The 13,864-nt window shown below is 37.3% G+C and overlaps 1 protein-coding gene across 4 annotated transcripts in view; it reads left to right on the forward strand.

Annotated features, from left to right (window-relative positions):
• The window catches only part of Xrn1 (5'-3' exoribonuclease 1), a 92,701-nt gene that overhangs the window by 10,605 nt on the left and 68,232 nt on the right, over positions 1-13,864 (forward strand). For all 4 annotated transcript variants that reach the window (XR_005284675.1, XM_038322976.1, XM_038322977.1 and 1 more), the window contains exons 4-13: positions 1,296-1,405; positions 1,510-1,620; positions 3,564-3,646; positions 6,300-6,387; positions 6,468-6,636; positions 8,106-8,173; positions 8,516-8,653; positions 9,892-9,958; positions 10,161-10,266; positions 12,682-12,771. Coding sequence is in view for 3 of the 4 variants with exons in the window: in XM_038322976.1 (XP_038178904.1) it covers positions 1,296-1,405; positions 1,510-1,620; positions 3,564-3,646; positions 6,300-6,387; positions 6,468-6,636; positions 8,106-8,173; positions 8,516-8,653; positions 9,892-9,958; positions 10,161-10,266; positions 12,682-12,771 (1,030 nt within the window). In the remaining variant the exon portion in view is untranslated. The remainder of the gene's footprint in view (positions 1-1,295; positions 1,406-1,509; positions 1,621-3,563; positions 3,647-6,299; positions 6,388-6,467; positions 6,637-8,105; positions 8,174-8,515; positions 8,654-9,891; positions 9,959-10,160; positions 10,267-12,681; positions 12,772-13,864) is intronic.

The following is a 13,864-nucleotide window of genomic DNA, read 5'->3' on the forward strand; positions in this document are numbered from 1 at the left end:
TGTGTAATAACTGAAAGATAAGTCAGTCAGTAGAGTACTTAATCACACAAATAAAAGGCCCTGAGTTCACTCCCCAGCACCCACACAAGAAGCTGGGTATGGTGGTACACACTTGTAATCTTGCTGGGGAGGTGAGTTGGAGGGATTCATGGGGCTCACTGATCAACATATTTTGCCTAATTATTGAGTCCCAGGTTTCAGTGAGAATCTGTGTCTCAAAAGACAAGGTGGCTGGGCACGGTGTCACACAGCTTTAATTCCAATACTTGGGAGGCAGAGGTAGTAGAATCTCTGTGAATTTGAAGCCATCCTGATCTACATAGCAGGTTCTAGGGCAGCCAGGGATACATAGAGATCCTAACCAAAAAATAAAAAATCAGGGTGGATGGTATATAAGGAAGAACCAGCCAATCCATGCTGTCCTTTGCTCTCCATATAAACCCTTGTTTCTGCGTAAACCTGATTATACACATACTAGTAGTTGTTGGGGTGGGGATACAGTTTATTTGGTATCCTTTGCTCATGTGAGATCCTGGGTTCATTCCCCAGCACAACATAAATCAGGTGTGGTTGTGCGTTCCTGTAATCCCAGGACCTATGAAATAAAGGCAGAAGATCAGAAGTTTGGGGATATCCATAGCTTATAGTGAGTTTAAGACTAACCTGGACTATGCACACTATTTTTTAAAAGAAAACAATATAAGTTATTAATAGTATCAATGAACAATAATAGTTATTGTTGGCAATCTAATTAAAATTGCATGCCTTATAAAGATACTTCAGGACCTAGAAGACAATTCAGTGGTAAAAGCAAAGCACTTTCCGCACAAGCTGACCTGTGCTCAAAGCCCAGAACACGTGGATGAAGGGTAGAGTGAACTACAAAATACCGCCCTCTGTCCTCCACATGTGTGCCGTGGCATGCACATGCTCACACCATACACAGAAGTAATATAATAAATAAAATTAATAATATGCTTAGGAATCCAGCAAAAATGTAGAAAGTTGGACTTAGAGTTCATACTGCTCTTAGGTAAAATACTTAAAGCACAGTCTGTAGATGATGTAAAACTCATGCCTGCTTTTGTGACACGGACTCCATTTGAGATTGCTGGTGACTTTTGAAGCACTGGAGATACTTGCTGGGGACACGTTCAGTTGCTTGCTTGCAGGATAAACAAGAGAGCTTTGGGCTTGTTTTGAAGAGACTGAGTATATGTTGTTACCAGGAACTTAACTGTTTTTGCTGTTTTCATCTTTCTCAGATTAACCTTTTTAAAACTTTTTGTTTATAGGGACTGAATTCATGGCCAGGTTGCATGAGCATCTGAAGTATTTTGTAAATATGAAAATTTCCACTGACAAATCATGGCAAGGTGTTACCATCTACTTCTCAGGCCATGAGGTTAGCATCTTTTTTTTAATTGAAAAAATGTTTTAAAGTTTAATTTTTTAAAAAAGTTTGAAGCATAGTATATTACCCCTTTCTTTTTTAAACATTGTTTTTAGACTCCTGGAGAAGGAGAGCATAAAATCATGGAATTTATCAGATCCGAGAAAGCAAAGCCAGATCATGATCCAAACACCAGACATTGTCTTTATGGCTTAGATGCTGACTTGGTAGGTATAACACCTGTTGTGTCGTAGAACTAAATGCTAAGAGATGGAGTTTTTAATGCAGGAAGTTCACTGGCTGTAGCACCGAATACAGAAGGCAATGATAGCTACATTTGCCATTATCTAAGTTCTATAGAATTGGGGAGATAAGCTTTGTTTGTTTGTCATAAACCATAAATAACTGATGTCAGTATAGTCTACAAATCTGAGCAACCCCAGTTCCATGAGTGTGGTGCTGAAAAGGAAATGCTGAAGCCAAGGAACGATGACTGTTTTACCTAGGGCCATGAAAACCTCCTAATTCACAGCTCCATGCCTCAAATACCTTTTATGAGTATTTTGCCTGCATGTATGTATGTGTATCATGTATGTATTTGTATCATCTAGTGCCTGAGGAGGGCATTGGATCCCCTGGAACTGGAGTTAAGGATAGTCATGAGCTGCCCTCTAGGTACCTGGAACTAAACTTGGGTCCTCTGCAAGAGCAGTAAGCTCCAGATCACATTACAGATGGCTGTGAACCACCTTGCAGTTGCTGGGAATTGAACTCAGGACCAGTGCTCTTAACCTCAAACAGCTGAGCCATCTCAAACAGTATCCCTAGTACATAAACTGGCATTTTGGAACCCATCCCTTATGGAGGGAGACCTTGTTCAGCCTAGATACAGTGGGAGGAGGGCCTTGGTCCTGCCTCGAGTGATGTGACAGACTTTGTTGACTCCCCATGGGAGACCTCACCCTTTCTGAGGAGTGAATGGGGGTGGGGTGGGGTGGGAGAAAGGGAAAGGTAGGGAAAGTGGGAGGAGAGGAGGGAGAGGAAACTGGGATTGGTATATAAAATTAAAAAAAAAAAAAGAGCGGTAGCCCTCTTTAATTGCTGAGCCATATCTCCAGCCCCTATCAGAGAAGTCTTCATACTAACCAAAACTAGACAAGCAAGCTACTATAATGAGCTCCCTTGTACCCTTAAATTACCTTAAGTTTTTTGTTTGGTTGGTTGGGTTGGTTTTGGTTTCGTTTGTTTTTTTAAGACAGGGTTTTTTCTGTGTGCAACCCTGGCTATCCTGGAACTCAATCTGTATACAAGGCTGGTCTCGAACTCAGAGGTCTGTCTGCCACTGCCTCCCAAGTGCTGGGAATAAGGCATGTGTTATCACACCAGGCAAGTTTCTTTAAGTATTATTTAAATTTAATGTAGTCATTTGCCTCTTTTCAACCAGGATGGGTTATTGAAGCAAATTCCATACACTGTTTTTACTTAATAAATACATATTTTCAAAATGTTTTTATAAACAAGTTTTAAGGTACTTAACCACAATGCTATTATTACACTTATAATAATAATTGCTTAAGGTAAATAACCACATCTCCTGATTGGTTCATAAATGTTTCATTTTGTTTTGTTGTTTGAATAAGAATTTAAAGAAGCAGTATGTATTACCATTGGCTCACATGTTAACTAGACTTTTGAGATCACTGAGGGAGTACAACATAGGAGAAAATTAAAGTGCCCTTTTCCATTTGGGAATGAATTTTCATATTAATGTTACCCTGACCTCTAAGTATCTTCTGTATTTGTGAAGCATGGAAAAGTTGCTGCTTCTAATTTCTAATCCCTGTAAGAAGTAGGAATTTGCGAAAATCCAGAGAACAGTTTGTGATTTACGGAAGGAGGAGTGTTCGGGAGGGGGAGAGGAGGGGAGGAGGCAGTGTCAGTCACAAGGCTCCTGGGCTCTGAGGTGAGCGTAGCTCTGCTAAAGTGTGCTCTCTTGATTCCGCCCGTATCCGGCAGTTGGATCATTTTATGATAGCTGCATATTTGATTTTGATTTCCACGTTGTGACTTTAAAATTGTTCTCTGTATAGAAATTTTATGAAGTTGCTTTTGTAAACCTAATGGTATGAACAAAGGTAGACTAGAATATTTCATAATTATTTTTCAACAGATCATGCTTGGATTAACAAGTCATGAGGCACATTTTTCTCTCTTAAGAGAAGAAGTTCGGTTTGGTGGAAAAAAAACACAAAGGTAAATGAGATGCTGGAAGAAGATGAAGCATGGCCAGCAGTCCTTACAGATGGGCTCTGACTCATGGGTGCCGACTTTGGTGTAGTTCAGTTTATCTTTCTCTTTCATTGCCTATACTTCTGATGTCTGTAGTATCCAAGAAAACACTGTCAAATCTAATGTCATAAAGGTTACCCCTTTGTTAACTTTAATTCTTTAAGTTTTATGGAGGGTTTGTTTTGCTGTTTGGGGCTTTGGTTATTTTTGCAGTGCTGGGCTTGACTCTCTGCTGCTGAGACACGCTCTGCTCTGAGTTACATAGTTTTAGCTTACATAGTTAGATCATTGATCCGTTTGAATTAATATTTGTATATAGTATGAGGTACAAGTCCAACTCCGTTCTTTGTATTTGTTTTTTATCACTATTTGTTGAGAAAACTGTTCTTTTCTTATTGAACGTCTTGGTTCCTTATTGAAAATTATTTATTCATGTACACAAAGTTTTGGTTCTTGCGTTTTCTACTTTATTCTTTGTAGTAATATACTTAATCTAATATATCTATCTTCATACCATTTCTGGTGTATTTATGTAGATTTTAATGTGATTAACATTGAAATCAAGAAGAATGAAACCCCAACTTATATTCTTTTTTTAAATCTATTTATTTATTATGTATACAGTATTCTGTCTGTGTGTATGTCTGCAGGCCAAATGAGGGCACCAGATCTCATTACAGATGGTTGTGAGCCACCATGTGGTTGCTGGGAACTGAACTCAGGACCTTTGGAAGGGCAGGCAGTGCTCTTAACCACTGAGCAATCTCTCCAACCCCTTATATTCTTTTTTCAAGATTATTTTGTATATTTATAGTCTCTAAAGCTTGGTGGTTTTTTTATTTTTTTAAGGATAGATTTTCCTATTTTTGTGAAAATCATCATTGGATTTTGATAGGGTTAGCTTTAAGAAAGATCTAAGAAATGTATAGATCTTTTACAACATCTTGCTATTGAGCCTTTTAATCCATGTGCATACATTTTGTGTCTCCTTTTAATTTCTTTGAAAAATATTTTGTAGTTTCTCTGATATACTCCTTGGTTAAGTTTATTTCTAACTATTTAACTCTTCTGGATGCCATTTGTATATGGAATCATGTTTTTCAGATTTTTTACTTTATTTTAGGTGCATGAGTATTTTGCTTGCATATATGTACATATACCACATGCATGTGTGGTGCCCACCAAAGCTAGAGGGGGATGTCAGATCCCGTAACTAGAGTTACAGATGGTTGTGAACCACCATGTGGGTTCTGGGAACTGAACCCAGGTCCTCTTAACTTCTGAGCCTCCTCTTCAGCCCCTGGAATGATTTTCTTGATTTTCTTTTGGTTTGTCCTTTGATGGTGTATAGAAGTACTACCTATCTTGTTCCCTGTAGATGTTTTATTTGTTTATTAGCACTAATATGTTTTTATGTATTCTGTGGAGTTTTCTGTATGTAGAATCACACCATCAGAAAACAGATAAAATTGTACTTATCCCTTTCCAATTTTAATTCCATTTCTTTATCTTTCCTGCCTCATTGCCCTGGCTAGGAGTTAAAGAACAGTGTTGAATAGCTATGGTGTGTTGAATAGCTGTGGTAAAGTAGGTATCCTTGTCTTATTCCTGGTCTTAGGAATAATGTTTTCACTCTATAATGTTAATTATGTGTTTTCATAAATGGCCTTTATTATATTAAGGAAATTTATCCATAGCTCTTTCTCTTTTTTTAAGAGTATATTTTACATTGTGTTTGTGTGTATGAGAGAGAGAAAGAGAGAGAGAGAGACAGAGAGACAGAGAGATGGGAAGAATGAATGTGTGTGCACACACATGCAGTGCTGTGCCATGTGTGGAGGTCAGAGACAACCTGTAGAAGGAGGCTCTGGAGATCAAACTCGGGTCTTCAGACCTAATGGCAATATCTTTGCCCAGTGAGCCTCCTGCTAGCCCACTCTCTCTTAATTTTAACACAGTTTCTTTCTATAGGCCAAGCTTGCCAAAACTCTGTGTACACCAGGCTGGCCTCAAACTCATAATCCTTCTGCCTCTGCCTCCTGAGTACTTGAATTTCAGGTGTTATCATGGAGAGTGTTTAATATTGCTAAATGCCTTTTCTGTAAAACAGTCACAGAAAATTTTCCCCTTCACTCTGTTCATGTGCTATTTGATGTTGGTTTCTTATGTTGAACTACCCTTGAATTCTTGCCGTAAATCTTGCTTATGTATTATCTATTTAAATATGTTACTGTCCCCTAATATTCTTCTTTATAGCTAAACTTGGAGTATAAGCCAATAGAGTGTCCTATCCATGCAAGAGATAAACTTTATTTCATAAATTTAAAAGTATATGTCCACACTCACACACACCCTTACTAATTTGTACACTTCCTACAATGACTAGTTTCTATATGTATTGTGTATTTAGACCTTATGAGTTCTTCCACCAAAGTATAATGTAAACCAGTCATTTTGAACTTTATCATGTTTCACCCATTATGATGACATTCTCATATAATTGTATATAAATTACATGCTTTAAATATAAGAATTATCTCTTAATGATAATTTTTACTTAGCCATGGCTTCCTTTTGAAGTTGGACCACTCAGTTTTGATATCTTGACTAATTGCAGGGTATGTGCACCAGAAGAAACGACATTTCACCTCCTACACTTGTCTTTAATGAGAGAGTATATTGATTATGAATTTTCAGCATTAAAAGTAAGTATTAATATAGCCATGGACCTCAGCTTTTTATATACAGAAATTTCTATTTCAATTTATTCTCCATTTTGTCATAGGAAAAGATCACATTTAAATATGATATTGAAAAAATCATAGATGATTGGATTTTGATGGGATTTCTTGTTGGCAATGATTTTATCCCTCATCTACCTCATTTACATATTAATCATGATGCATTGCCTCTTCTTTATGGAACATACATTGCCATCCTGCCAGAGCTTGGAGGTAAGACCTCACTTTACTGCTAATTTAGTACCAACTCACCCTAAAGATTTCCCTCTCTTTGTTAGATTATTGCATGCATGACTAAATTAGGATAACATTGTGGGTTTCTTTTAGTCAAGTGGCAGGCACTGAGGTTGCTGTTTTCAGTGGTAACTAAAGAAACTGACTACGGTACATAGCCTCGCTCACTAGATAACTACAGTCTCCTCCAGTTCCTTAAGGAACCTGCAGACCTCACTAGTTTCATTTCATTCTCTTTGTATTTCGTTGTAGAAATCCAGCTGTTCTAAATGTACCTGAAAGTATTTAATAGGAACCGCAAATTTTTTCAGTTAAAATGGAAAATTGTTAAACATTCCTCTACAGAAAATTATTCCTTACTTTTTTTTTTTTTTTTTTTGAGACAAAGTTTTATTGTGTATCCTCAGATTGGCCTCCAAATCAAAATCCTCCTGCCACAGCCTTTATAACCTAAATATGATAGGATACAGGTGTGCACCTCTGCAGCCAGCTATACCTTTTCTTACATTAGCATGTCAAACTGAATGATCCAGATAGAATGTAACACACGTGGTGCTGTTACAGATGTGATCCAAGGAAGAGTGTAACACACGTGGTGCTGTTACAGATGTGATCCAGATAGACTGTAACACACGTGGTGCTGTTACAGATATGGTTGGAAATATGGAAGCATTGTTACTACATAACCCGTAATTTCCAGTATTTTGCTTCATTGCCTAAAATATAGTAATATAAAGGTTATAAGAACTAAAGCTGGGGGGCTGGAGAGATGGCTCAGAGGTTAAGAGCATTGCCTGCTCTTCCAAAGGTCCTGAGTTCAATTCCCAGCAACCACATGGTGGCTCACAACCATCTGTAAAGGGGTCTGGTGCCCTCTTATAGCCTGCAGGCATACACACAGAATATTGTATACATAATAATTAAATAAATATTTAAAAAAAAAAAGAACTAAAGCTGGTTTTTAGACAGCAAAACAGAAGCTTTTCTTCACTACAAGAATTAATCAGCTGTAGTGATATTTGTATTTTAATAATAAAACTTGCCTCAAGATCAGAGAGTAAAACAGCCCCACTGGTTAGCCAAACAGACCAGGCAGTGGTTGCACACACCTTTAATCCCAGTAGCCACACTAGTTTGCCATAGAAACCGGGTGGTAGTGGTGCACACCTTTAAACCTAGCCCTAGAGAGGAATACAAGACAGGAGGAGACAGCTTTTGTCTCAGTCTCATCTGAGATTCCTGGAGGCAGGACCGCCATTGCAGACTGAGGTGGAGGTCATAGCTGGGGGCTGCTGTTGTGCTTTTCTCACCTTCAGGTTGAACCCCAGTTTCTGTCTCTGGGTTTGTGTTAATCGTGCTACATTCAGCAGTTTGTTGAAAGACTCTTATAGAGCTATTAGAAAATAAATGTCAGTTTATACTACAAGTTTAGATTTGGTTCATTTTAGGTTACATTAATGAAAGTGGACATCTCAACTTACCTCGATTTGAGAAATACCTTGTGAAACTATCAGATGTAAGTAACAACAGGTTTTTTTTTTTTAACCTATCCTAGGGAAGCTATAAATGGTCATTAATCATTTAGTTTTTAGTTAATGCCAGGGACGAAAAAACTGTAGCTTTGTTCTGATTGTTCATTCTGTATAATTTCATTTGAATTATTTTAGTTACTTACATCTAATTTTTAGAGTTAATGATATTGTATGTGTGTATATATATATATATATATATATATTATCCACATTAATGATATTTTATGTGTGTGTGTAAACATTCTACTAATTTTCTATACTCCAGAAATTTAGTTTGTATTCTTTCACGTTTAAGTCATTTTTAAAGTTCGATTATTTTTGGTTAGTTTGATCGAGAGCACTTCAGTGAAGTTTTTGTGGACCTCAAGTGGTTTGAAAGCAAAGTTGGTAACAAGTATCTCAATGAAGCAGCAGGTGCAGCAGCTGAAGAAGCCAGGAACTGTAAGGAAAAGAGAAAATCAAAGGTAACCAGTTTCTAGTGTTCTTTCTTTTTCTTTTTCTTTTCTCCTTGTTTTGTTTTTTAGCTATAGTGATAAAACTAATATTCCTTGTTTTCAGTGTCCTGAGGTTTCGGGGCTTGTTTGTTCTCATTTCTTCTTCTCCATGAGCATCTAGAATTGTTTTGGTTTCTGTCTCTCTGTGTTTCTCTCATATCATAAGTATGTATTTAAGGAAAATGAGTTTCTTATTTTCGCTTTTCAGGAATAGCATTTTCCTCTATTGGGAAGCCAATAAGTGGGGCTGGAGAGTTTGCTCAGCAGTCCAGAGCTGGTAGAGGCCAGAATAATATAAGGAAAAACTAATGGGAGTCACTGCCGGTAGCTAGGCTATCAGAAACACGAGAGGAAGAGTTAAGATCATAAAAATAAAAACAGGTGGGCAGAGCATGGAAGATACGTAGGTTAGAAGAATGACAAGATTCAGAGATTCAGAAGTGCTCTTTGGAGTCAAGCTTAGACAGACTGCATTAGTAACAGTTCAAAATTGCTGTCTAACTGTTAAACTGATAAATTGTAAAAATCATTTCATTCTTGTTTATATTGTAATTGATAAATTTTTAGGTAGCCTTGGTCTTTGTAAACAGAGGCGACACTTTTGTTTCCCAGCCATCCATTCCTGAGTCATCACACAGAAGCTTATATTAATTACAAACTGTTTGGCCTTTTAGTTCAGGCTTGTTATTAACTAGCTCTTAAAACTTAATCTATTTCTATTAATTTATATTTTACCACGAGGCTTCTGGCTTGTTACCTCACATCTTGCTTCCACAGTGACTACTGGTGACTCCCTGACTCTGCCTTCTTTCCCCCATATATGTTTGGCTTTTCTGCTAACTATATTCTGCCTTGCCATAGACCAAAGCAGTTTCTTTATTAACCAATGGTAGTAAAACATTCACAGCATACAGAAGGACATCCCACAGCAGGTCTTGGTGCATATAATCAAATATACTTTTTACATTAGTGAGAATCATGTATAATATGTCAGTTCTATAACAAAAATGTATAATTTTATAAAACAATTGATAACCAAAAAAACATACAGTTTCAGGGGTTTTATCTTATTTTTAAAGTAATATGCTACAGAGTATTCTTTAAAGATCATTTCAGTTGTATTTAGTTTTTTTCTAATCTCCTTTTTACATGTCTGACTTGAAAACACATCTTACTGTTCATCTTATGATGATTTATAATTTTTATAGGGCCAGGAAAATTCTTTAAGTTTGGCCGCTTTAGACAAAAGTGAAGGTGAAGTAGTGGCTTCTGAAGGTGAGTACGTACTGTGTTTAATGTTATTTCTTTGACACAATAGTTGTTTCTCTTTTTCTTTATTAGTATTAACCTAGCAATATTGGATTGGATAAATTCCCATGATAGTTTATAAGTATCAATTTTGATATGCATTGATCACAACATTAGATAAAAACAATATTCGTATTTATCCGTCACATCTTTCTGGTTTTTCTCACAGATAATTTTGAAGATGAGACTGAAGATGATGATCTGTTTGAAACTGAATTTAGACAATATAAGAGAACATACTATATGACAAAGATGGGAGTCGATGTAGTATCTGAGTATGTTTTTTTCCATTGTTTTTATTTTGCAGTAGAAAAAGTAAATTTTGCAGGTCTTCAGAAAACAGCATGATTTTAATGAATATGGGAGATGTATTGGTATCTTCAATTATGGATTTCATGGTAGTAATTCTGGCGTGTGTTCTTTTCCTATGATAAAAATTGCTGGCAAGATGAACTAGGAAGATGACTTAGTGGCTAGCATTTGCTGTACTACCTGAGGACCCAGGCTCTCATTCCTAGCACCTGTGTAAATGCCAAGGCAGGTGTGGTGGTCACCTATGGCCCTAGAGCTTGGGAAGATGTTCTGAATGTAGAAGCAGGCTGTCCCAGTGCAATCTAGGGAGCTAGACTAGCCAAATTGGTGACCTCTGGGGTCAACAAAAGACCCTTCCTCAACATATAAGGTGGAGAGCAATTGAGGAAATACCCAGCATCAGTCTCTGACCTCTGCAGACAAGGACACATGTACACAAGCATCTTTGCACAAACATATACACCCACACATATGCAAGCATGCACATCACACATGCAGAAAATGACTTTAAAAGATTTAATTAGCAAATAGAAACATCTTTATACATATTAGAAATTTAAAATGCTAAAAAAATAAAAGTAATCTAAATGTCCAATAAATGGACTAAGGATACACTTCAGTGAAAGGGTGATTACCTATACTCTGTGAGGCCCCAAGTTTGATTTCTAATATCAGAAAAAATAAAACTAGTAAATGTCTAAGATTCAACATGGTGGCAAGTGACTGTAATCTCTTAGGAAATACCCAGGAAGCAGAGGCAGGAAGACTGCTACGAGTCTGAAATCGAAAAACTTAAAAACTTAAAACATAAGTGAGTTCCAAGTTAGTCATGGCTACATTACAAGAATCTGTCTCAGAAATAACTAAATAATATTTTTTTAAGTCTAATTAGAAGCACCATCATAGAGCCGGGGGTTGTGACACTTGAGTACAGTCAGGAGGCCAAAACAGAAGGTGGAAGTTGAAAGCCAGCTCTGCTCCATAATAAGATCGTGTCTTTTGTAAAGGAAGACTCCGGCTCATCATCGCTCCTCTCCCCATCTCCAGAATCTGCACGCTATTCAATGGTGATTGCAAAAAGTTCCCCGCAACTCAGAAAGATGCTTATAACCTAAAGACAGGAAACACAATCACACATGTTTATAATACACGCATTCATTGGTACTTTTTTAAATTAGGTAACTCTGGGTTAGTAGTGCATAACCAGAGCTATTTGGAAAGCTAAGCCCATAATATCGCTGAATCCCAGAAATTCACAGGGCAAGGGCAAGATAGCATGCCTCGTCTCAGCAGCGCCCGAGAAGCTGCAGACCGAAGTGACAAGGGATTGCCAGAAGTGATAGAGTAGTTCTCTCCATTATCCAGAAGGTGATAGAATAGTTTCCTCCATTATCCAGAAGGTGATAGAATAGTTTCCTCCATTATCCAGAAGTGATAGAATAGTTTCCTCCATTGTCCAGAAGGTGATAGAATAGTTTCCTCCATTATCCAGAAGTGATAGAATAGTTTCCTCCATTATCCAGAAGGTGATAGAATAGTTTCCTCCATTATCCAGAAGGTGATAGAATAGTTTCCTCCATTATCCAGAAGGTGATAGAATAGTTTCCTCCATTATCCAGAAGGTGATAGAATAGTTTCCTCCATTATCCAGAAGGTGATAGAATAGTTTCCTCCATTATCCAGAAGGTGATAGAATAGTTTCCTCCATTATCCAGATTTCTAACAATCAGGAAATACTTGTCTAAAGTAAGAAAGTATTCGGTATCAGGTTAAAAAACACACCTACCAAGAGAATTAACTCCTGAAAATCGTTCATGACCTCCACACAAGTACATGGCATACATATATACACATAACACATATAAATTAATAATAGAACATTTAAAAGATATACGCATACCTACCAGAAATACAGAGATAAGAAATTTCTAAGAGATTATTTTTGACTTTAGACTATGGCTTGCTTTGTTGTGGCAATTTGAAGATTTGTTTTACCCAAATCTAGAGGGATCTTGTTCAGAACATATAGCACTTTTTAAAAGGTTTTGTAAATACTATTGCCAGATTTCTAAGAATTCGGGGGCTTATGCTCATTCCCACTATGTAAGAGAGTGATAATACCACTTTGTAGAAAGGCCAGTAGGTGAGTCTTCAAACATTAAGGCAAAACTATGTCATAATGAGAACTTAAGCATGCATATCCAATTTAATTGATAGTTGGCTTAGGAAGCTGTAAACAGCCTTTCATGTGACATGATGGAATTGTAAATATTTTGCAGTTTTTCTGTTTATAATGTTTAGGTATTAAAAATACATTGAATATATTGGTCTGTCTTCAGAAAACAACATTGTTATGAAAATGCCTCTTTCTGTTTCAGTGAGTTTCTGGCTGATCAAGCTGCTTGTTATGTTCAAGCTATACAGTGGGTCTTACACTATTACTATCATGGAGTCCAGTCCTGGAGCTGGTAAAGGCATCTCATTTTATAATGGTTCCTACTATTAGAGTCTCATTTACACATCTCTTTTCCTTTTATTTCTACTTAAAAGAACTTTTCGTATATGTCTACAGTCAATTTTAAATTAAATATAATCTGTTTATAAATGAAAATATTTTAAAGACTTTCGACTAAGAGAGATATTTATAGCCCTAGCCGTTGTTAACCTAAAGTTGTAAAATACTTTATCAGTCTAAGTCAGCATGGGCTTGGGGTGTAGCTTAATAAATCACTTGGATCAGACTCTAGTTGTCCAGTAAGAGAGAATTGTGGATAGAGTTCCATCATAGAGCCCTCATCTAGCATGAAGTCTGGAGGTTGATCCTAGTGCCACCAGAAACGTAAACATAAGAGAATCCCTATCATGGCACGATTGTAACAAGCGTTTGAGTTCCAGTGATAGTTACGTGAGGGGGTTTGTAATATTCTCCATTTTTGTGTACTCAAAAACAATATTGTTTAACAGGAATAATTTCTGAAGAGTCAACTACTCAAGGTGACTGAAAGAAAGACTTTGCTTGTGTTAATAAAAAGTAATAGTCACCATTTCTCTACTGTTTACTGTATTGGTCAGCTCTTCTCACTGACAAAAATTCCTGACAGAACAACTTAAAAGAAGAAAGATCATTGTGACTCATGGTTTCAGGCTCCAGTTTCTGCTCAGCCGGCTCCAATCTCTTTAGGCTGTGGTGAAACAAAGTGTCATGGCCGGGTGGGCATGGAGAGCAAAGTTGATATTTCAGTGTAACTAGAAAGTAGAGACCCTCAGGACATGTCCCGGTGACCCAAATCCAATAGTCCCACCTCCTAAAGTTTCTCGAACCTCCCAAATAGCCCAGCAGGTGGGAACCAGGCTTCTGTACATGAGTAGTAGGGGGTGCTCCGATCCTAGCCAATTACATCTACTCATTCACTAAAATGGGAGAATTAACATCCAGATGTGGCAGCTTGTATCTGACCCCACCGCTTGGGAGACCCGGGCTGGAGGATCACAAGTTCAAGGTCAACTGTTAAACATAGCAAGATCTTGCCTCAAAAAGAAAGAGGAAGGAAAAACCGTCCA

The sequence above is a fragment of the Arvicola amphibius genome, chromosome 3 (genome assembly GCF_903992535.2).
Source record: "Arvicola amphibius chromosome 3, mArvAmp1.2, whole genome shotgun sequence".
NCBI lineage: Eukaryota > Metazoa > Chordata > Mammalia > Rodentia > Cricetidae > Arvicola > Arvicola amphibius.